At 39.1% G+C, this 23,190-nt stretch overlaps 1 protein-coding gene across 3 annotated transcripts in view; it reads right to left on the bottom strand.

Moving 5' to 3' along the window:
- The window catches only part of SLIT2 (slit homolog 2 (Drosophila)), a 404,995-nt gene that overhangs the window by 87,008 nt on the left and 294,797 nt on the right, over nucleotides 1-23,190 (bottom strand). For 2 of the 3 annotated variants that reach the window (XM_010860216.1, XM_010860218.1), the window contains exons 12-18: nucleotides 19,616-19,687; nucleotides 15,482-15,625; nucleotides 15,206-15,369; nucleotides 14,218-14,241; nucleotides 10,287-10,437; nucleotides 6,563-6,637; nucleotides 4,849-4,992 (exon numbers count right to left, since the gene is read on the bottom strand). In XM_010860216.1, the coding sequence (XP_010858518.1) occupies nucleotides 4,849-4,992; nucleotides 6,563-6,637; nucleotides 10,287-10,437; nucleotides 14,218-14,241; nucleotides 15,206-15,369; nucleotides 15,482-15,625; nucleotides 19,616-19,687 (774 nt within the window). The remainder of the gene's footprint in view (nucleotides 1-4,848; nucleotides 4,993-6,562; nucleotides 6,638-10,286; nucleotides 10,438-14,217; nucleotides 14,242-15,205; nucleotides 15,370-15,481; nucleotides 15,626-19,615; nucleotides 19,688-23,190) is intronic. The other variant, XM_010860217.1, reaches the window with a different exon arrangement.

Below are 23,190 nucleotides of genomic sequence, written 5' to 3'. Positions count from 1 at the left end.
TTAAAAGGAGACAACAGTTAAGAGATCCCAGTTGTTCACAAGGAAGCTTAAACAGGTTTCTTTTGAAAGAAATTCTAACCATTTTTTCTTTAGTCATTGACATTAGTAGGATTAAAACTTTTGTCATTTCCTCATCACTGCTAAAGTTCTGGTTGGTTCTCAATTCTTTTTGCAAACTGTTTCTTTGAAGGGCTTAGAAGGGAATGAAAAGCTTCTTTAAAATCCATTGTAAAAATGAATAGTTGCCATAAACTTCATACGGAATTGCTAAAAAGTTAATATTTTCCTTAATTTTTCTAGATGTGGGTTGACCACCCTGTTAGAAGACAGCAAAAATAGCAACAAAACTTTCCTTTAAAATTCTACATTGTCCTCTAATAAATTAGAAGTACCGGCTTTTGCATTCTGCTAAGTTACAGATAACAAGAAAGGATAATGCCCTCCTTATCAAGGCATTGTTTTGCGTTTGGAAACAAATGCACAACAGAAAAGTATGACTATCAGCACTATCCTTTGTCATAAATAAATAAGAACATTTGGTCTTAATCTTATTGGAGTCACAGACTTCTGGGAAAAGTTGAAAAAAGCTTTATTTTCTGTTGCTGGAAAAATCTGTAAGCACACATATGTACTACATTTTGCCTGCAATGGCGGGGGCTTCAAAGACCCACTGAAATATGTGCATGTACGACTAAGAGGTTTACTAGTCCTCAAGGGCTGAGAAGTCCACAGGCAGTGAAGGGGGAGGGGTCTTGTTGAAATCTTCATAGCTCCAAGCTGAAAGATACCACTTAAAGCAATAACTGTGTCCCGGTAAACCCACTGAAGGCCTTTCAATACCTTTAGCTTGTTTCTAAATGATTTGTTTTGCAGCTTGAGGTACAGTGGGATTAAGTAGAGAGTTAGTGGGTGTCTACCTCAGATGCCTAAACACAGGAGGCACAAACCACTGCTAGATATATAACGAAGGTGAAAACTGAATTTAGAGAACTTGTCTCATAGAGAGTCCTGTGACTGGAGCTAGTCAGAAAAAAATACTTTGATAAACTCTTTCGGGTGCTCTTATGGGGTCGCACAGAGTCAGACATGACTGAAGCGACATAGCAGCAGCAGCATGGGCTGAATTGTATTCCCCTAAAACTCATATAACATGGAACAACAGACTGGTTCCAAATAGGAAAAGGAGTACGTCAAGGCTGTATATTGTCACCCTGCTTATTTAACTTATATGCAGAGTACATTATGAGAAACGTGGGGCTGGAAGAAGCACAAGCTGGAATCAAGATTGCCGGGAGAAATATCAATAACCTCAGATATGCAGATGACATCACCCTTATGGCAGAAAGTGAAGAGGAACTAAAAAGCCTCTTGATGAAAGTCAAAGAGGAGAGTGAAAAAGTTGGCTTAAAGCTCAACATTCAGAAAATGATGATCATGGCATCTGGTCCCATCACTTCATGGGAAATAGATGGGGAAACAGTGTCAGACTTTATTTTTTGGGGCTCCAAAATCATTGCAGATGGTGATAGCAGCCATGAAATTAAAAGAAGCTTACTCCTTGGAAGGAAAGTTATGACCAACCTAGACAGCATATTCAAAAGCAGAGACATTACTTTGCCAACAAAGGTCCATCTAGTCAAGGCTATGGTTTTTCCAGTGGTCATGTATGGATGTGAGAGTTGGACTGTGAAGAAGGCTGAGCACCAAAGAATTGATGCTTTTGAACTGTGGTGTGGGAGAAGACTCTTGAGAGTCCCTTGGACTGCAAGGAGATCCAACCAGTCCATTCTGAAGGAGATCAGCCCTGGGATTTCTTTGGAAAGACTGATGCTAAAGCTGAAACTCCAATACTTTGGCCACCTCATGCAAAGAGTTGACTCATTGGAAAAGACTCTGATGCTGCGAGGGATTGGGGGCAGGAAGAAAAGCGGATGACAGAGGATGAGATGGCTGGATGGCATCACTAACTCAATGGACATGAGTTTGAGTGAACTCCTGGAGTTGGTGATGGACAGGAAGGCCTGGCGTGCTGCAATTCATGGGGTCGCAAAGAGTCGGGCACAACTGAGCGACTGAACTGAACTGAACTGAAAACTCATATGCTGAAGCCTTGCATGTGTGCTCACTCAGCTGTGTCTGACTCTTTGTGACCCCAAGGACTATGGTCTGCCAGGATCCTCTGTCCATGGGATTTTCCAGGCAGGAATACTAGAGTGGGTTGCTATTTCCTCTTCCAGAGGATCTTCCCGATCCAGAGGTAAAACCCACGTCTCCTGTATTGGCAGGCGGATTCTTTATCACTGAGCCATCTGGGAAGCTCCAATCCCTGATGCGACTGCACTTGGAGATGGGGCCTTTAGGGAGCTAGTTAAGGTGAAATGGTGATTCAGATGGTAAAGTAGATTCCCTGGTTTCTCAGATGGTAAGGCATCTGCCTGCATTGTGGGAGACCCAAGTTCAATCCCCGGGTCAGGAAGATCCCCTGGAAAAGGAAATGGCAACCCACTCCAGTACTCTTGCCTGAAAAATCCCATGGACGAAGGAGCCTGGTAGGCTATAGTCCATGGGGTCGCAAAGAATCAGACAAGACTGAGTGACCTCACAAAGATGAAATGAGATCCTAAGGGGGGAGCCCTGATCTGACTGGACTGGTGTCCTTAGAAGAAAGGACACCAGAGTTCTCTTGTCCCACACACAGAGGAAAAGCCATAGAAGGACACAGAGAGAACGTGGCCATCTACAAGCCAAGGAAGGAGTTCTCTCCAGAAACCAATCATCTTAGCACCTTGATTTTGGAATTCTAGCCTCCAGAACAATAAGAAAACACATTTCTCCTGTTTAAGTCATTCAGTCTGTGGTATCTTGTTATGGCAGCCCAAGGCTGGCCAAAGTAAGCAGAGTTCCAGGCAGACCTCACGCCTCCCCTTGAAGCTCCTTGTACAAGCCCCTGTGTCTTTGTCTTTTGAAGTAAAATGCTAATTCACAGTTGATGATTGCGAAATATCAAGATGTGGAAACAAAGAATAGCCTAAAGAACTGTTAGGCTAGGGAAATGGTAATAATTTAGACCATAATTCTGCCATATAGCAGTTTCACTGAACTCCCAGTTTCCTGAAAGATACAGATAAAGGCCTGATACACATTCCTAAGCTGTTTTTTTTTTTTTTTACAGGAAGTAAACTCCCTTCAGGTAAAAACTACTGACCCTAGAACGGATTGAAACCAGAAAATTGATGATGCTTGAAACTTAACCTTGATGCCAACCAGTCCACGAACTGTCCACAAGCTGATCACGCCCTACCTCCTTGAACACTATAAAACTCCTCATTACCCACTCCAAGGTGGGTCACACAGTCTTGATGGCATTAGTCCTCTGTGGCCCCCTTAGCCTGGCAAAGCAATAAAAACTACTCTTTTCTACTTCACGAATCTCTCTCTACACCTTTCTATTTGGCACTGGTGAACAGAGACTGAGTTTTGGCAAACACCCCCCATTGCCCACCCTGACGCACACTGCCCCCTTGAGGAGAAGGCTCTAGTAACATCAGTGGCTCAGCCACCATCTAAGAAGGCAGGCTTCTGGCTGCTGCAGGACTTAGTTTTGCCAAGTTACCCGAGACAGCTTGGGAGAGGGGAATGGGGGCAGGAGTAGATGTAGCTACCTGTAGTATAACTTCTCTGCCCTCCTTTTACACACTCCCAGTATCTCCTCCATTAAAAAAACCAAAAGGATATTTGCATTACATTTTTCACTTTGTTGGGACCCCGAGTTAGCCCATGAGAGGAGCCAGCAGGTTGCAGGCTGGTTGTGCTGGGTGGTTTGTCTCAGGCCATGTGTGCCTTTCACAGACAGGTGCTTTTTTGAGTGGGATGTTAATTGGGATGCTATCGAACGCTGGGGAAATGTCCTATCCCTCGCGTCTGATTAAGGTCAGGCATGAACTCCCTTGGGTCTCAGTTCCCCTGGGCGTGGCTCTTGGTGCCTCCAAGGGATAGGGTAGGCATTTAGGGGAGACATGGAGTTTGGTCTCTTTCCACTGCAATTCCCAAGGGCTGCTTCTTGCTTACAATTTCCTTCGTGCCTTCCAAAGGTTTCAGTTTTGTTGGTGTTTCTTCCAATGCTTAGTCCACCACTTACAGCAAACATATTTATATTCTTTAAAGGTTATAAAAGCTACATAAACACACTGAATGAAGACTCAAGTAACTCAAGGTGTTGTCCTTTTCTATTCAAGCCACATTTTCCTGGGCCAACAACCTTTTAGAAACATATAAGATTTCTTTTCCTAGCTTCCCTATCCCTGAGTAAGCTGACATACTCTTAACATGTTTTCTTTGAAATAGATACTAAAAGAGACACCAGCAGCCACTTTCTTTTTTTTTCTTCACTAAGACCTTGAAAGGGCAGATGAAGGTAGTCTCAATCTAGGCTTATTCCACAGATTTGGAATTGGCTCTGAAGCTGGTGACCTTGGGCCAAGACATAGTATTAGATGGAGGAATTTGAATGAAAGGAAAGAGAATGATCATTTTGAGAAAGCACAGGGAGCCAGATCTGTACAAGCACTGGAACCAAGATGATCTTTTTTGCTGAGGATTCAATAGCCAGGAGAGACTCTATTGATCATTTGTAAGCAACATATTGAAGCCAGAGGTACTGGAGTCAGGAACTGTTTGCCTCTAAAAAATGTATTTGCGTGTGTGTGTGAGAGAGACTGAGAGGAAGAGAGAGACAGAGAGATGGGGAGGGGGGTGAGGAAGAGCAGGAGCTACTCCTCCCAGGAATATAAAGAACTGTGAATGACAGCTCTGTGGTAGAAAAATCACAATGCAAATGAGAATACTTACAAAGTCTTGAGGCTTTCCAAGCCCTTGAACATCTTATGCTGAACATTTTCCAAACGATTACTTGTGAGAAGTATTTCATTCACACCAGATGCTCCTTCAAACGCTCCCTCTTCAATGTCTGTGATCTTATTGTTGCTAAAGTTTCTAAGTAAAAATGATTGAAACAAATATTTGAAACAATTTCTAACAACAAGGGCACTAAGCAATGCCTCTGATCATTTTCTTTTACTGAACAAGCATCTTCCACAAAACCTCTAAGCTCTTCACTGCCTGGCATTCCCAAGGCTCTGAAAAGTCACCACTTTCTGATTCCATCAAGACAAAGTGATAATCATACAAGCGGGAAACATCTATGCTGAATGGTGCCAGCCCAATCACGGACCCACCAGGGCCCCCAGAAATATAAAAACCTTGATGTCAGGTACTGCATTGTGTAAACTTTCACGTTTGCCGCCACACTTAATAAGAAACTTTTTTTCAAAGAAGTGCCCCCAATTTAAACGGTTTAATGAATTCATTACTCAAAGAAGGCAGCTGAGTAAAGAAGGAAAAACTAGAATATGTTGGGGTTAGACAACATCAGAAATGTATTTGAATATGCGATTGTGCCCATAACCTCTCACGTAATAATGGGTCAGAACCACCAAATTAACTGCCCATATTCTGTACGATACAAAACACTAATGCTTGCCCAAAGGGCAAGAACATCCAGTTGAGGTAGGTAACACCTTCCTAGAGATTTTTTCTTTCTCAAGGCTCACTCCAAGACCAGTGATGCCCACAAAATAAGGATCATTTTTAGGTATCATTTTATTCCTTTCAGAGCACTTCACATAGCAGCCTCTGAATAAATATGTGTTGAATTGAAAAGCATTTTACAGCTAAAAAGAAAAAGCAGTCAGCATCAGTGAAAAAGGAGGACGTTTAAGACTTTAGAAACTCTTTGGGAGGCAGTGTATTATGCAGGCCAAGTGCACAGGAAGTGCATTCAGTCTGCTCTGCCATTTCCACTCTCTGCCTGTGGATCAGTCACAATATGACAGCCCAGATACCACGAAAGCGTGCTTCTCTGCTCCTCCTGATGTTTCCTGTTATGTTGACAGTGCTCCATGGCCCTACACTCTTGGCCTCTGTCCTATCCCTCCTTCCATCATCCTCAAGGGGGCTGGATTACTGTCTGAGTGTTGTGGAAACTGCTGACCTTAGAAACTTATTTTAAAATATGAGTTGCAGACATGTAGTAACACACGTGAGCTATCAAGCCAGATTACCAATCATTAATTTTGACTATCTTCTAATGAAAGCTTAATGAAGCAAAAAGTCAAACAGTCGACATGAATGTGCTGAAAGAGAAATAACAGCACGGTTTGGGGAATGGTGAAGGAAGTTACAACACGTTACTGAACTCATCTCTAGTGCACTTAGACTGGGGGACTCCTGCTGTGACCATGTAACAGACCAGCTGTCAGCGTTAAAGACATGAGGGTTCTGCTACAGAAAACCTGGTCGCCATTGCTGACATACACAGAAAAGAGCAAATTACTTAGGCTTCTCTCAGTGTTTACCCTATATTCATATCACAAGTGGTCACCGTATGGACATATCTTTGAATCTTTAATTTTCCCTATTTCCTAAGAAATCGAAATAAAACTACAAAGGTATAAGAGAACACAACACTATAGGAATTTTTAAAGATGGCTAATATATGGCTTACATTTTACGTAACTGAGGAAGTTTCTTGAAGATCCCGGTAGCTTCCAACACTGTAAATTCATTATTGTTGAGGCGCCTAGGGAAAGCAGAAACAGAAGAGTTTCATTCCCAAAAGTCAGGAAGAGATTAAATTTTATTTCTCGTACAGAATTATAACATTACTTAATGATTATCCAAAAGAAAAATACAAGACATGTATCAGAAAATTTGTGGGAAGGACAGATATTTTTCAATTTATCCCATATTGTAAGGATCAAAATAAAACATATTAAGAAGCATATAGTAAAGAAAACCAATAATCAAAATTCAAAACCAACTCATCATTCAGTAATCTGTAGATTGTTTTTTCCTCTTTTTTTCCACTCTTACCGCTGCTTCCAAAAGCATTTTAGACCTTTTTTTTTCTAGTCACTTGCTCCATAAATGTTTTTATTAACAACTTTACTGGTATACAATTTCCAGACCATACAGTGTACCCTTTTAAAGTGTACAATTCAGTGGTTTTAAAAATATTCACAAACTTGTGCAACCATCTTTGCGTTCCAACTCCAGAACATATTCATCACCCAAAAAAGAAACCCCCTGCCTGTCAGTAGTCACTCTCAATTTCCTGCCCTCCGCTATCTCAATCCTTAGCAACCAGTAATTTATTTTCTGTCTCTACAGATTTTCCTATTCTGAAGATTTCTTATTAGTAAAATCATACAAAATGTGGATTTTTGGCCTGGCTTTTTTCACTTTGCTTAATTTTTATAAGGTCTTTCCACGTTTAGCATAGATTGGTACTTCATTCCATTTTATGGCCGAATTATATTCCGTTGTGTGGATATGCCACATGTGTTTATCCATTCATCAGCTGATGGATATCTGAGTTGCATCCACTTGGATGATTATAAATAATCTGCTAGGAACACTGGTGTACAAGATTTTGTGTAGATGTATGATTTCAATTTTCAGCTATATACATAGGTGTGAAACCACTGTGTCAGATGGTAAAGCCATTTAACCATGTTAGCCACCTCAGGAAAAGCCAAACTGTTTTTCAAAAGGGCTGGACCATTTTACATTTCCACCAGCAATGTATGGGGGGCCCAATTTCTCTTACCCATTACTGTCTTTTTTTAAAGCCATTCTTTTTTAAAAGCCAGTGGATGTGAAGTGCTACCTCATTGGGGTTTTCATTTGTATTTTCACATGCCTAGCGATCCTGAGTGCTTTATCATGTGTTTATCAGTCATTTAGATATCTTCTTTGGAGAAATGTCCATACAAATTATTTGATCACTTTTTAATCTGGTAAGGTACTTTTTTGAGCGGGGTGGAGGGAGGGAAGAGCAGCCACACACATGTCTTGCGGGATCTTAAATCCTCGGCTGGGGATTGCACCCATGCCCTCTGCAGTGGAAGCTCTACGTCTTAACCAATGGACTGACAGAGCAGTCTCAGGTAAAGTAGATTTTAATCACTGTGTTTCAAGAGCTCTTTATGTATTCTGGATATGAGTTCCTTACAGATATATATTTTGCAAATATTTTCTTCCCAGGACTAATTTTTAAAAATCGTAATTTCTTAATTAGTTACCATCATTAGTTACCATCAATGCCATCATTCTCAGCAAACACAACCTTTGCTGAAAGATAAACTAGGTACTAGTTTCTAAATGCATGAGTGACAGGTGAACTTATTTTAAGTATTATCATGCTGAAAGATAGAATTAGAATTCTTTGCAGAGTTACTGAACATAAATATAACTCCATACATGACAGTAAACACAGAGTTTGGAGATTTTATTGCATGGTGTCCACACAATTCTAAAGTTCTGGACCTATGAAATAGCTTCATGTACTAATAGAAATTAAAAAAAAAATCCTTATAACCACTAGGTAGTTAGCTGCTGTCATCTTTTTGAAAGCACTGTATAATTTTTAAATATGTAAATTGATTAAAATTCATTAAGTAACAGGCATCAGCATAGGTACTGTGAGAGATAAACTATAAAACAATCCCTGCCATCAAGGGGCTATAATCTAGTTGAACATGAAAGAATTATACAGGCACAAAAAGACAACCAACTTTGCAAAGCAGTTAATGACAAATACCAGATGGTGCTAGACATAAACACTACTAAGATGTTCTAAAAGTGATGAGGTTTCATTAGGTTTTTATTTTTTTAGAAACCCTAACATTAAATGTCATACCTTTATAACTAAGTCAGTAAAGGCCAACACAGATGGACACAGAATCTATAAATAATTCAACAAATATATTTTAGAACCTAGTATGTGCTAAGCCCTATGTTAGTATTATAAATATAGATCTGCTCACACTTTATCATTTTCAGTTTTTCCTGCTATGTTATCCACTGTTCAGAAAAAGAAAACTATCCTTTGTGTTTTATACTTGACAATTACTGAATCCTTCAACTTATGAGTCAGTGAATTATTATAGTATAGCTGATAAAAAAGGACTCTGATTGAATTCACAATGAACAAAGATTCAAAATGTTGACTCCAAACTATTTCATTTGGTTGCTGAAAAGACTAAATACATTAAAAATGAATTAAATGCTTAGAAATGGGTTTGGACACAGTGAAAGGGTTAGTCGCTCAGCTGTGTCTGACTCTTTGTGACCCCATGGACTGTAGCCCTCCAGGCTTCTCTGTCCCTGGGATTTTCCAGGCAAGAATACTGGAGAGTCTTCTCTCTCTAGGATTGTCTTCTCCAGGGGATCTTCCCGACCCAGGGATTGAACCCAGGTCTCCTGCATTGCAGGCAGATTCTTTACCACCTGAGTTACCAGGAAAGCCCTTGGACATAATTCATACGCAAGAAAGTGAAAGTCACTAAGTCGTGTCCGACTCTTTGCCACCCCATGGACTATATAGTCCATGGAATTCTCCAGGCCAGAATACTGGAGTGGGTAATCTTTCCCTTCTCCATGGGATCTTCCAAACCCAGGGATTGAACCCAAGTCTCCTGCACTACAGGTGGATTCTTTACCAGCTGAGCCACAAGGGAAGCCCAAGAATACTGGAGTGGGTAGCCTATCCCTTCTCCAGGGGATCATTCCCATCCAGGAATTGAACCAGGGTCTCCTGCATTGCAGGTATAATTCTTTACCAAGTGAGCTATCAGGGAAAGTGAAAGTGAAAGTCGCTCAGTTGTGTCTGACTCTTTGCCAACCCTTGGACTATACAGTCCATGGAATTCTCTAGGCCAGAATACTGGAATGGGTAGCCTTTCCCTTCTCCAGGGGATCTTCCCAACCCAGGGATCAAACCCAGATCTCCCGCACTGCAGGCAGATTCTTTACCAGCTGAGCTATAAGAGGAGCCCAAGAATACTGGAGTGGGTAGCATACTCCTTCTCCAGCAGATCTTCCTGACCCAGGAATCACACCGGTGTCTCCAGCATTGCAGGTGGATTATTTACCAACTCATCTATCAGGGAAGCCCCCAAGTAATAAGTATCAAATGGATGTACTGTTATTAGCATTATCAAGTACTAACTGAATTTTTGAGTTATTTTCTGTAGTTGTACCTTGGACCAGAAAGAGGAAGGAAGAAAGCCTCTAATACTTACATTTGTACAAAACAGAGTTATGCCAATGTGTGTCAATTAAAATTAACATAATTATTGAGATGAAAGTGCAAGAAAAGAATCCCAATGTTTTGATGCTCTCGTTCCCTCCTTCTGAAACTGGATTTTTCTGGGAGATGAACTTACAGCTCTGCAGTGTACTGGGGAATGTGATCTGGGATTTTGGTGAGTTTTTGATTGGAGCAGTCTACTGTGGTCCCTTCGCAGCGGCACTTTTCAGGGCAAGCCAAATCGGCAAAGCAGTCCCCACTTAATTTTGATCGATAATCTTCTGTACCTATTGAGGATTCAAGCCAAAAAAGAAGATACTGAGTCTGAAAGTTAGAATATTTGTTAATTTGTAGGAAGAAAAAAGTAAGGTAACTATAGATTATGCAGCAGGGAGACAACTTGGGGGGTTTTGGTCAATGGATGTCAGGAAAGGGTTAAAACAAGGGCTTGGAATTTGCTGGAAAAAAGAGTAACCGGATTCACAGGACAGGAAAACATTAACAGAGTTGAGCTTTTCACAGCTGTACTTTCTGCTGATCCAGTTGTGAGCCATTCTAGCCTATTTGACAGCTAATCACACAATGGCTACTAATCGTGAAAAAGTTTATTTTTTTCTCTGAGTCAAGAATTGAAAATGTATCCAGTAATAAACATATGCCTATATATCATTTTCAATCAGGGCTTTCAAGGCAAATAGATGGACTCAGGTTTTTTAATTTTCTATGGTCTTTTATTATTCTCTCCCTCTCACATAATCTTCAGAAATGCTTAAAAAGCCCTCTTTTGTTCATTTTGATTTTATAAAAAGAGACAAGTAAATCCTGATTTAAGCCTCAGCAGCTTGTCATGCTGTAGAAAGCTGCGTGACGTTCCATGGTGCTTGACGGAACCATGTTTTACTCATACCTGGCAACCACATGGTTAGATCAAGCACAACAGAAAATCTCGCTACATAACCACTACACCATCCACTAGGCCAAGGGGAAGACCAAGAGGAAAGATGAAGGGAAGCAGGAGAGAAGCTACAGACGGTCTGGAAACGTAATACTGTTTACATGACATGCATTCTTCCCGTAAGAATGTTTATGACCATAGTAAGAGTATTACTACCGAAGAGTTCCTGGAAACACAAAGAAGGGGCTATACTGAAAGGTGCCTCCAGCGTTCCTCAGAACTGCAGAATTGAAACAACAGCTTTTTCGGGAACAACATCCAGGGAGAAGTTGAAGGTGCGCTACAAGGACAACAGAGAGGCCCAACAGATCTGTGGTGTCTTCTTGAAAAAATAAAAACAAATAAGAAGGCGCAGAAGAGTGAGACTAAAAGAAGATACATCAGGATTGAAAAGGGAGGATATTATGTTTCAGATCAGACACTTTTACTTACAGCCCAAATGGTGAATTCCTGAAAAAGTAAAGATCACCCAGAAGGAAAGAAAGACAGAGCAAACCCAAGTAAGATTCACATAGTATATATATAACTCACTAAGGTCTCGTCCTTCCTCCCTGACTGTGGCAATTATTGGGGAATGGCTCGGTTTGACAGGAACCGTCATGCTTTGTAAACTTTCATAATCATTTTGTGAAGCACAGGGGTCTTACAGGAAAAGCAATGGCATACAAGATGCATAGCACAAATTAAGTTCTTGTCAAGTCCTTTAAAAGATGAACTCTTCACAAGATAAATTTTGTTCTGAGTGATCACTGTACTATCTAGACGCCATCCAGAATGGTGGTAGGCAAACAGACACGTGAAATGAAATAAAATGCAAATCATGAGATCGATCATCAAGGACTCCCACTGGAAAATTTGGACGAAACCTTAGGTTTTGTGGCTTACATGCTTTTTAATGACGTTTCCAACTCATAAATAATGTCACTGAATTAAATGGAATCAGGATCTCGGAAGAAGTTCGGAAAGTTGAATATAATAGTTTCATTACATTTGGCAATTAATGTCATGACATTTACGATATGACATGAGGATCTGTTGTATTGTGGTTTAAGCTTTCATTTTAAAAGTGAAATAGAGAAAATGCAGGGAATAAAGTGTAAATGACAGATACATGAGGTATTTTACGTTGAAAATAATCTGCATTCAATGCAATGACAATAATACTTATTTTATGACTACTCTCTCAGTAAGCTTAGATTTTAATTAATATCTGGGGGTGGGTGGGGTGGAGAGGGAGCAGAGGCTCAAAGAATTCTTCTGAGTCCTGACTTCTAGAATTACGCTTTTAAATCATGTAAATCGAATAATCAGAAATTGACAATTAAGCCATGATATCCGATATAGAGGTTTTTTTTTTCCTTGCAAAACCTATTTGGCTGCTGTTAATCTTGTTAACAGCATCATCAACTCAATGCATCACTGATTCAATGGGTGGCATCACCCACTTGATGGACATGAGTTTGAGTTAGCTCCAGGAGGTGGTGATGGACAGGGAAGCCTGGTGTGCTGTTTCCATGGGGTCACAAAGAGTTGGACATGACTGAGAGACTGAACTGAACTGAATCTTATTAACAAAATTTTGAAAACTACCTGATTTTTTTACTTGGTGAATTTGAAATACTAATTTCTAATTATGGACTACAGCCCACCAGGCTCCTCCATCCATGGGATTTTCCAGGCAAGAGTACTGGAGTGGGGTGCCATTGCCTTCTCTGAATTTCTAATTATGAAAAAGCATATTTAAATGTAAGAGATTGAATATTTTGATAATATTAACTTCTCTAATTTGGACATTTAAGTAATATCAATGTTTTATCCTATGGGGGGTTCTGGTTTTCAATATAACTTTTTCTGGGTAATAGTTATCAGATGACTTTCTATTTAATAATTGGGTAAAAATAATAAATTTTAAAGATTGCCAATGAAAGCCAATTGTTATTTCAACATGTTACTTCTTCTGGAGCCAGTGTAATATACAAAATATTACTTATCATTCAAGTCAAAATATGTGATAAAACAAAATCGGTTAAATGCATAAAATTATTCGTATTATAATTCAGCAATGGCAAGCAAGGCATATCTCCTTAAAATAGAGACCAAACCTAGAACTCTTAAGAGAAAAGATGTTTTTTTTTATACTAACAGCTTAGAAATATCTTTATTTATAACTATTAAAATATTTTATAGTCTAGAATATACCCAAGAGATTACAAATATAGCCAATGAGTTACTAACATGTATTTTTAAATAATAGTTTAAAACAAACAAGTCAAGAGGCATTTTACACAATTGGCAGGCAAGGAAGAAATAAGTAAATAAACATACTTCAAAGAGCTAGTTCTAGAATCATCAGCTTTGACAGTGTTAAGATTGCAGTGGTAAAATATTTCAATTATTTTTCTAAGAAACACTCCATTCAACTAAGTTATTCAAGGCACTGGGTGCTCATGATACTTTCAGGATGGATATCAATCCTGCTTTCATGGAGTTGTTATACTACGAGTCCAAAGATGCAAGAATTGAAGATCACAAAGTACAGCTGCACATAAACCAGTAGGAAGCTGATGCTTTGGTATAAAAAGCGAAGCAACAGCAAACCAAGTAAAGCAAAAAGTAAGGGATACTTTTTTAGTATAGAAAAATCTCTATAAAAGAGTAAATCTCATGATTGAAAACAGTTTTGTGTGTTTGTGACTGATTGCATGTAGAACTAGTTCTTTGACAACAGAAAGGTCTGTCTTTAAAACCAGCTCAAGAAGCTATATTTTAAAAACAGGTTGAAAGGTCAGATATACACATAAGGAGAGAAAATGATTTAAGTAGAAAGCCATAGGTTCAAACATTTTAGCTACTGTGAGAAATTTTAGATAATGTGCCAAAGTGAGAGAGAGAGAGAAAAAAAAAGTGGGAGTTTAATAATATGTATGTTTAACATCAGAAGCTGCATGCAAAGGTCAGGTTTTCAGGAAACAGTTACTAGTGATCTATGCAGAATCTAGCTACAGCGTATCCACTGGACTTTTGAAAGCATGCATATCAGAGTTTTAGAAGCTAGGTTTTATAAGTGAGAAAAAGGTGTCTGCAGTTAGTCCTACTACCGAGCAAAACCTACCTGGAATGAAATACTGTTCTTTAGCTAAATAAAAAAAAGAGAAAAAAAATAGAAGATGCACCTGAATGTCAGCAAGCAGAGATATGAGTTATATTAGATTAAGAATGGACTAAAGTTACTATAGATAATTAAGTGAAAAAAATGTATATTCACAGCAGTGGCTGAAGTATAACCATGAGTAGGAAATGCATCTAGAATCATGGACAATAAACGGCTTTATCTTGATATTAGCTTTTTAGTTATGAATTAACTGCCGAATGTGAAATAACGCCTGGAATAGTTGGGTAGTGTACTACCCGAAACATAAACAATGCATTTTATTTTGAAAAAATAGAAAGAATATACCAAAGCAAATATAAAATTTCAATGAACTAAGTTTTCTCTTTAATATTAGTACAATGCACCTATATTTCACTTTTTATAAGTAAATGTAATATTCCCAAAGTGTTAAAAGATGGCCTTTCAGGAAAAAAAAAAAAAATATCCTCACAGTCCTGGTCAAAATGTGAAAACGTAAAGGTAGAAACAAAACATTGCTTTGTTGTGAGAAGCAAGGAATCCAGAGTGTTCTTTTTCCCCCTACTTCTGAACCTGAGCAAATCAAGTAACTACGTTGCAGTTCACTTTCTCAGAGAAACAGAAAGACAATTAACTACTTCACCACTGCTCAATGGAAAACAATACAACAAACATGAGATTTAACAGGCACTGAGTTAGCTAGAAGGCCACTGTTAAATTCAAACCCTGGGATCACAGCCTGAAGCATCCAGGCATCTTTTTCCCTTTATTTCTTCTGCTGGATAGTGTGTTAAAAAGGTTACATGTAGGGATTCTATGTGAACGGTGTCTATTTTTCTTCATGGGCAGAAGAAAAAGAAATACAATTCTGTAATGTTTGGCGATTCAGTCGAAGGTCAGCTGTCTCTACATCTCATTAACTACTGTTTTCAGTAACACAGGGGAAATGTCACACAAAGTAAGAAATTACCTGAACAACGGAATTTCTTGCTTTTGATCTGTCCAATTCTTTTGTTTGCCAGTCGCCGGGGACTGGTGCAGCGGGCACCACTGGTCTCGATTGGGTTGGTATGGAGATAACCCCCCAGCCACTTGAGATGGCAGTCACAAATAAAGGGGTTCTGGGCCAAATGCCTTTCAGAAACACATACAGAACACTTTTACACATGACTTGCAATGAACTCAACTCTCAAATCCAGAATGAAAACAATGGTCATCAAATTTGACCCTGACTCCATATACATACATGGTTTGAATGGCCCGGAGAGGTGAAAAGGTCCCCTTGGCGATGGTCTGAAGCTTGTTGTCATATAAGGAGAGAAGGTTCAGGTTGTGCAGATCCTGAAAAGCATCTACCCGGAGGCAGTTTATCTTGTTGGCATTCAGTAATCTGTTTGATCAAATAGTCATAGAATTAATTAAAGTGTAGTATCTCATTAACCCACCTTCAAGACCCTTGTTATTGAGAAAATCCAATCAAGAAATTCACTGCTTTTAACCTTGACACTAAGATTTAACTGTCATTATTCAGGTATCACAGGCTGAAGATTTGGGGTCATGGCAGATAAAGCAAGGGTCATATCTAATGATTGGATTGCCTAAATCTAGTTCTACTTACACATTTATCCAACAAAAAATTATCAAAGATATTCTCTGGAAGGTGCAGAAGTACAGCAATAGATAAAGGCGGGTGAGAACCAGCCTTTGCTATCAAAGGCTCTATAAAGTCCTCATAAACATTAGTCCTTGGAGCTGCTCTAAGAAAAAGAAGTCCAATCCATTCTCAGAACAGTAGCTGGAGTGGAACTTCTAAACATCGATCAGATCACGTCACTCCTCTCCCAAACAGTGCAGTAACTCCCAATTTGCTCTGAATAACTCAAGACCTGACAACAGCCCAAAATTCCCAATGGGATCTCTGATTCCCTTTTCTGAACTCTTGCTGTTTAGTCACTAAGTCATGTCCAACCCTTGGCAATCCCATGGACTGTAGCTCGCCAGGCTCCTCTGTCCATGGGATTCTCCAGGAAAGAATACTGGAGTGAGTTGCCATTTCCTCCTCCAGGGGACTTTCCCGACCCAGGGATCAAACTTACATCTCCTATGTCTCCTGCACTGCAGATGAATTCTTTACCCATTGAGCCATCAGGGAAGCTCTATTCTGCAGTATAGATATCCAATTCACTTTGTTTAGCACAGTATCTCACAAACTTTTTTTCTCATATGCTGCTGCTAAGTCACTTCAGTTGTGTCTGACTCTGTGCAATCCCACAGACGGCCGCCCACCAGGCTCCCCCATCCCCAGGATTCTCCAGGCAAGAATACTGGAGTGGGTTCCCATTACCTTCCCAATGCATGCATGCATGCTAAGTCGCTTCAGTTGTGTCTGACTCTGTGCGACCCTACAGACAGCAGCCCACCAGGCTCCTCTGTCCATAGGATTCTCTAGGCAAGAATACTGGAGTGGGTTGCCATTTCCTTCTCCATTTTCTCATATATCTTACCAATATTCAATATTAGTATTTTGTGGAGCCATGGTTTACAGATCTTGTGCAAACGTCATCCTTACAGGTTACATGTCACCTTGCCTATGCTTTTATTCATGCTTGCTTCACCTATGGGAATACACGGGTCCTGCTCTCCATCTGCTTCAACCATCTGGCCTATCAAGACCTCAGAGGACCTCACTTTCTCCAGAGCAAGAATTTTCCAGAATACAACTTTCACCCAATTAACATGCTCCTTCCTCTACTTTCCAGAGCAAGTTAGTCAGTGTTACCTAGTTTCGTCAACTATTTTACATAGGCCCACATAGTTCGTCTGCAGAGAGTTTAGCCTTCTGGGGGCAGAAAATTTTTTGATATTTCTTATTCTCTCTCACCATTTAGTTCGGAGCTTTGATACTTAGGATTTTAACAAATACTTGGTAACTCAAAAATATGTGCTATATGGTTTGGGTGTGATGCCTTCCTTTTTAACACACTGAATACTATTTCCCAATTTGCCCAACAGACCCTCTGTGATTAACACAGGGTATTTCAGTTTTACTTGCTTTTTTAAGATCTCAACTCTCTGCCTGTGCAAAGTCAGGACTTCCTCATAGTAGTTCTCCTTGCTGCACTTGTCTTTTTTTTTTTTTTTTAACTCACCTTTGCCTTTTCCCTGGTAGCTCAGATGGTTAAGAATCTGCCTAAATACAGGAGACCTGGGTTTGATCCCTGGGTTGGGAAGATCCTCTAGAGAAGGGAATGGCAACCCACTCTAGTATTCTTGCCTGGAAAATTCCATGGACAGAGGAGCCTGACGGGCTACAGTCCATGGAGTTACAAAGAGTCAGACACAACTGAGTGATTAACGCTTTCACTTTGCCTTTTTTTTTTTTTTTTTTTGGACATACTATTCGGGTGTGTTTTCTTTCTTTTTTTGTCCACACCATGTGGCATGTAGTATCTTAGTTCCTGAACCAGGGATCAGAGTTTCTTATTTTTTTTTAATCTTCTTTTAGGAATTTCAGTTTTGGCCTTCTCTGTGGTCTACAGAATCCTTTCCTAAGACCTTAGAGACTGATTTGCGGTATGGACTGATTAATCCATGCCTCCTCACTCAGGGCCATGACAGATGGCATACAGCTAACTAAAAGAGGAGTCAGGCAGCAGAATGCTAAAGACAGGGAGAAAGCAGGGAGTCTGGAAGACAACTAAAGAAAGTGCTTCTCTGAGAATTTTGTACTTCCTTTACTCTCAGGTGGTCCAGAAATTGGGGGAGTAATACTGAACACTACTTTCTTTTATTCCTTCCATTTACCCACTTCTCGCAAATATCTCATCTGTTCAACAGATCTAAGAAGCTTAACTGAATCAAATTCTCAGCTAACCTTACAGAGTCAATTGTGCCTTGTTAGCCCCGGCAGGCTTAGTCTAGGGATATAATTTAAGGCACAGTGAGAAAGCTGGTTTTTTGAGTAAGATTTATCTACATAGAGATTCCAAGGGTTTATTATTAACCCATTTACTACATCAACTACCAATAAGTATGGGAGGAAAAGAAAAAAACGTGCAACTTTAAGTGTTGATACCACAGAGGGCAGTGGTAGCAAAAGAGATTAGAAGTAAATGGCAAAGAGAACAGTGCTAGGAAGAACTGAGAGAGAGGCAAATAAAAAATAGACAACACTTGGCTGTAGCACACAGCTATACCTAACTTCCTTGTAGGGGCTGTAAAATAATCTTACGCCCAAATAAAACCACTAGGTCACAAAAGTCAGTATTTAGCTTGACTGATTGGTTTGCTGGAAATTAATTTATTGGGTTATATAGCATTAAGAAGAGAGAGAATGGACAGAATTGACAGTACTGTATATAGTAAGGTTAAATATTGCTTTGTTAACGATTGGTTTCATGTGTGTGTGAGAGAGAGTATGAATTGGGCTGTGATATATAATATGCTTCTGCATAATAATAAACAGTTAAAAATGTGAATAATAGGATATAATGATAACCATACATTTATCAAGTAAAAAAAAAGATCCACATTTGGGAAGTTTGTGGGATTAGGAATACATTTTTACCAAGTAAATGGTACAAACCTAACACCAACAAATGCATACACTCAAAAGAGAAAATAGCATTCTAAACTTAGGAATTTTAAAGTAAGCTGGCTGTGAGCTAGGTGAGAGCAGAAATTGTAGCATATTCATCTTTTCTTCCATAGCAGATAGGTCAGTGTGTGCCCCAAAAGAGATATCCTATAATTGTCTGGGGATTTGAATAGATTTTGATGATCCAACACTAACAATCTTAGTATTAACATATTTTTTTTTCAATCTCATTTTCATATGAGCATTCATTATGACATCTGGAGTCAATTCTTATTCTTATAAATTTGTATCATAAATACTTCTTTTGAGACAAATGAGTTGTAGCTATTCTCTAAGCAGAGTGGTCTTTACATATTAAAATCCAGGAAATTAACAGATGATTCTCTCACTAAAGATTACTTTGTTAACACTCTGTCCTAGACTACTAGAGACCATTTTTGTGTTGGGGGGTGTTATTCTAGTATTGTCACTGTTAGAGATTTTTTTGGACAAAGGTGAATAAACATATCACCATGTCTTTCTGCTTTCCAAGTACTGTTAAATCAAAACAGATAAATTTCATAAAGGGCAAAGATTGCAGAAACTTTAAATGACAGAACAGCCGGGACGCTTGTGTCTTCAAATAAATGACCATCATCAATGTTAGCTTCACTAATCTTTTCCATTTCATTACACTGTCATTTTGGGTCAAATTTTTCTGAAGCCTCCATGAAAATACGAGATGGTACACTGTGTAAAATATAATATTTAGGTTCAACAGATGAAAAACAATCAAATACTTACAGTAACTGTAAGGAAAACAGTCCTTCAAATAAACTTTTTGGGAGTTCTGTGATTTTATTTCCATAGAGGACACTGGAAAACACATGATTTAAACAAACAAACAAAAAATATTAGAGACCAAGCAGCAAAACAAATTTATCCAAACAAACGTGTTCAGGCATAAAGGAAGCTCCATATATCATAAAGCCATAGCACAGTAAACAAACTTCAATTTGGAAATGCTTCTCCCCTGATTATAGGTTAGATGTATGTTTATGGTAGAAAGTTTGAAACCATAGATAAACAAAAAACTAAGAAAAATTAACACACTTTATAATTTTACTGTCCTTTCATAGAAATGTCCACAGTTAATTTGTCATGTTTTTATACACAAATACACAGAGCTCATATATGAAAGAATACAGCATATAACAAAGGAGAACACTAACCTGGAATCCGTTGTTCTTCAAAGGGGTAAAATTTAGAATTATCATAATGGTTAAGAGTGAAAGGAATCCATATAAGTGTAAAATATTTGTTTTAAAAATATAATGTACATACATCAGAAATGTAAAATTTGCAAAGACAGTGATCATTAATATTTATACAGAATTTTTAAAATGTATGTTCCCCAAAGAAATATGAATAGGAATGTATCCTCGTGTCCTCCCCCCTCCCCCCATTAGCCACTAAGTGTAACCACGAAGTGCAGGGACCATGACGATCACTGTAATACACCCAGTGCCTAGGCTTTGGCACACAGTGATGTTCTAACATTGGATTGATGAATAAATATTGTTTGAAGAGGAAAATGAAGTAAAAATTAGCACAGGAATAAATTAAGGAAATTATCTTATTCACAGAAATGGTGAAATGAGAGGATTTCAGCAGCAAGGAAATGAAAACGATTGACTCATCATGCTGGCTACTGACAACAGGTCTGCAATGATGGCCTTCTATTCTCAGCCTCATAAAGGAGGGGAGGAACCATAATAATGTGAAGGAAAAGACAGAAATTATATTTTTAAGGGCACAAATGAGTTGTAGCTGTTCTCTAAGCAGTCCATGGGGTTGCGAACAGTAGGACAGGACTTGGCAACTGAACCATAACAACAATCAAGAGTTATAAAAATGTGTATATAAATTTTAAGTAAGTAGTTTCTCTCAGGAGTTTAAGAAAAAAAAATCAGACAAATACAATATTTTTATGTGCTAACTATTAACTGTGGCCTAATTTATAATGGTGAAAAATGAAATACAAACAAAATATTTCCAGATTCTAAAGAAGGGGCTTAGCTAAATATATATTTCACATTGATAAAAATCATGTTTGAAGAAATACTTGTTGACATGAAAGTATTTATGATATTATGCGTATGCTCTGTGCTCAATCACATCTAACTCATTGTGGCCCCATGGACTGTGGCCCATCAGGTTTCTCTTCCATGGAATTTTCCAGGCAAGAATACTGGAGTGGATTGCCATTTCCTACTTCAGGGGATCTTTCCAACCTAGAGATCGAAGCCGCATCTCTTGTATCCCCTGCGTTGGCAGGCAGGTTCTGTACCACTAGTACCACCTGGGAAACCCTTATGATATGATATTAAGTTTAAAACAGCATAATACAGAAGAATATATTACAGTATAATTTCACTTAGAAAAATATACTCATATATACATAGAAAAAAGTGGACGATCTCTAGATTGCAGGTGATTTTCCATCCAGAGGTCATTTGAATTTGCATCTATCTATCTATATTTTCATAAAATATTCTCTACAATGGGCATTTATACTTTAAAAGCCAGAAACATTCATTTTGAAAAGAAATAAATGGATATCATAAAATGTAAAGGAAAAAGCTAAAATGAGAATCAAAATATGTTTGGCAGCTGTACCTGACTTCTGTTCAGAAAGGAGGGGAAATGACAATGCAACAGAGATGAATCAGAGTGAGGAAAAAGCTGTTCCCTTTTAAGGTGTCAGTGAGAGGTGGGATAAATTATAAAATATGAAGAAAATTCTTAAGGAAATAAATCTGGGTGACTATACTATACAAGTAGACATACCATTTGTATAGATTCCAGTGGTATAGTTATATGGTTTGACATAAAAAGTCATTTATGTAGAATATAGATTTTTTAAAAAATGTAAGTCAGAGAAGAAACAATTTTAAAAACACAGGAACAAAAGAGAATTCTATATTGTCAGACTCAAGGAGTAAGGAGAAGGCAATGGCACCCCACTCCAGTACTCTTGCCTGGAAAATCCCATGGATGGAGGAGCCTGGTAGGCTGCAGTCCATGGGGTCGCAAAGAGTCGGACACGACTGAGCGACTTCCCTCTCACTTTTCACTTTCATGTACTGGAGAAGGAAATGGCAACCCACTCCAGTACTCTTGCCTGGAGAATCCCAGGGATGGGGGAGGCTGGTAGGCTGCCATCTATGGGGTCGCACAGGGTTGGACACGACTGAAGCGACTTAGCAGCAGTAGCAGCAGCAGCAGCAAGGAGTAAAGGCATTAAGAAAGGGTAAAGCAATACTAAGATACGTCTTTCGGTCAAGAATAAGAGAAAGAGGGCTTTAGGGAACAAACGATCAGATCAAGTTGGCACCTATTTGGGTATTCAATAGAATATCATTCAAGTAATGCATTCAGCAATAAATACTATACATTCACTATGTGCCCGGAATTTTGTAGGTTCTAAGCCTGGTGCCCAATTAAACTGAATCCAACGGTTACTTGTTCATGTGTGTGTGCATGCTAAGTTGCCTCAGTTGTGTCTGACTCTGTGGGACCCTTTGGATTGTGTTTGCCAGGCTCCTCTGTCCACGGGATTCTCCAGGCAAGAATACAAGAGTGGATAACTTGTTCAGTGTTCATCATTTGCCCATGTGCCAGTCACTGCTGTAACTGAGATAAATAAAAGGTATGGGGTCAACCAAAAGGGTGAACGGCTGCACTTTAGATTTTCTGCCAGCAGTTGTTTCCCTGGTTTTAGACTTCATATACTAAAAAACAAACAAACAAACAAACAAAAATGAACCTAGGCAGACACTGCAGGTGAAGTGATAGTTTTCCTTTTTTTTCTGGTCTAAAGAAAATTGCAATTTTCTAAGCAGACCAGCATCAATTCAGTCGCTCAGTCATGTCCAACTCTTTGCAGCCCCATGGACTGCAGCACGCCAGGCCTCCCTGTCCATCATCAACTCCCAGAGTCTACTCAAATTCATGTTCATTGAGTCAGTGAAGCCATCCAAATATCTCATCCTCTGTCGTCCCCTTCTCTTCCCTCCTTCAATCTTTCCCAGCATCAGGGTCTTTTCAAATGAGTCAGTTCTTCGCATCAGGTGACCAAAGTATTGGAGTTTCAGCTTCAACATCAGTCCTTCCAATGAACACTCAGGACGGATCTCCTTTAGGATGGACTGGTTGGATCTCCTTGCAGTCGAAGGGACTCTCAAGTCTTCTCCAACACCATAGTTCAAAAGAAACAATTCTTCGGCCCTCAGATTTCTTTATGGTCCAACTCTCACATCTATACATGACTACTGGAAAAACCATAGCCTTGACTAGATGGACCTTTGTTGGCAAAG

The sequence above is a fragment of the Bison bison genome, unplaced genomic scaffold, assembly GCF_000754665.1.
Source record: "Bison bison bison isolate TAMUID 2011002044 unplaced genomic scaffold, Bison_UMD1.0 scf7180017864464, whole genome shotgun sequence".
In the NCBI taxonomy this organism is placed as follows: Eukaryota; Metazoa; Chordata; class Mammalia; order Artiodactyla; family Bovidae; genus Bison; species Bison bison.
This window is presented reverse-complemented; position numbering and strand designations above follow the sequence as displayed.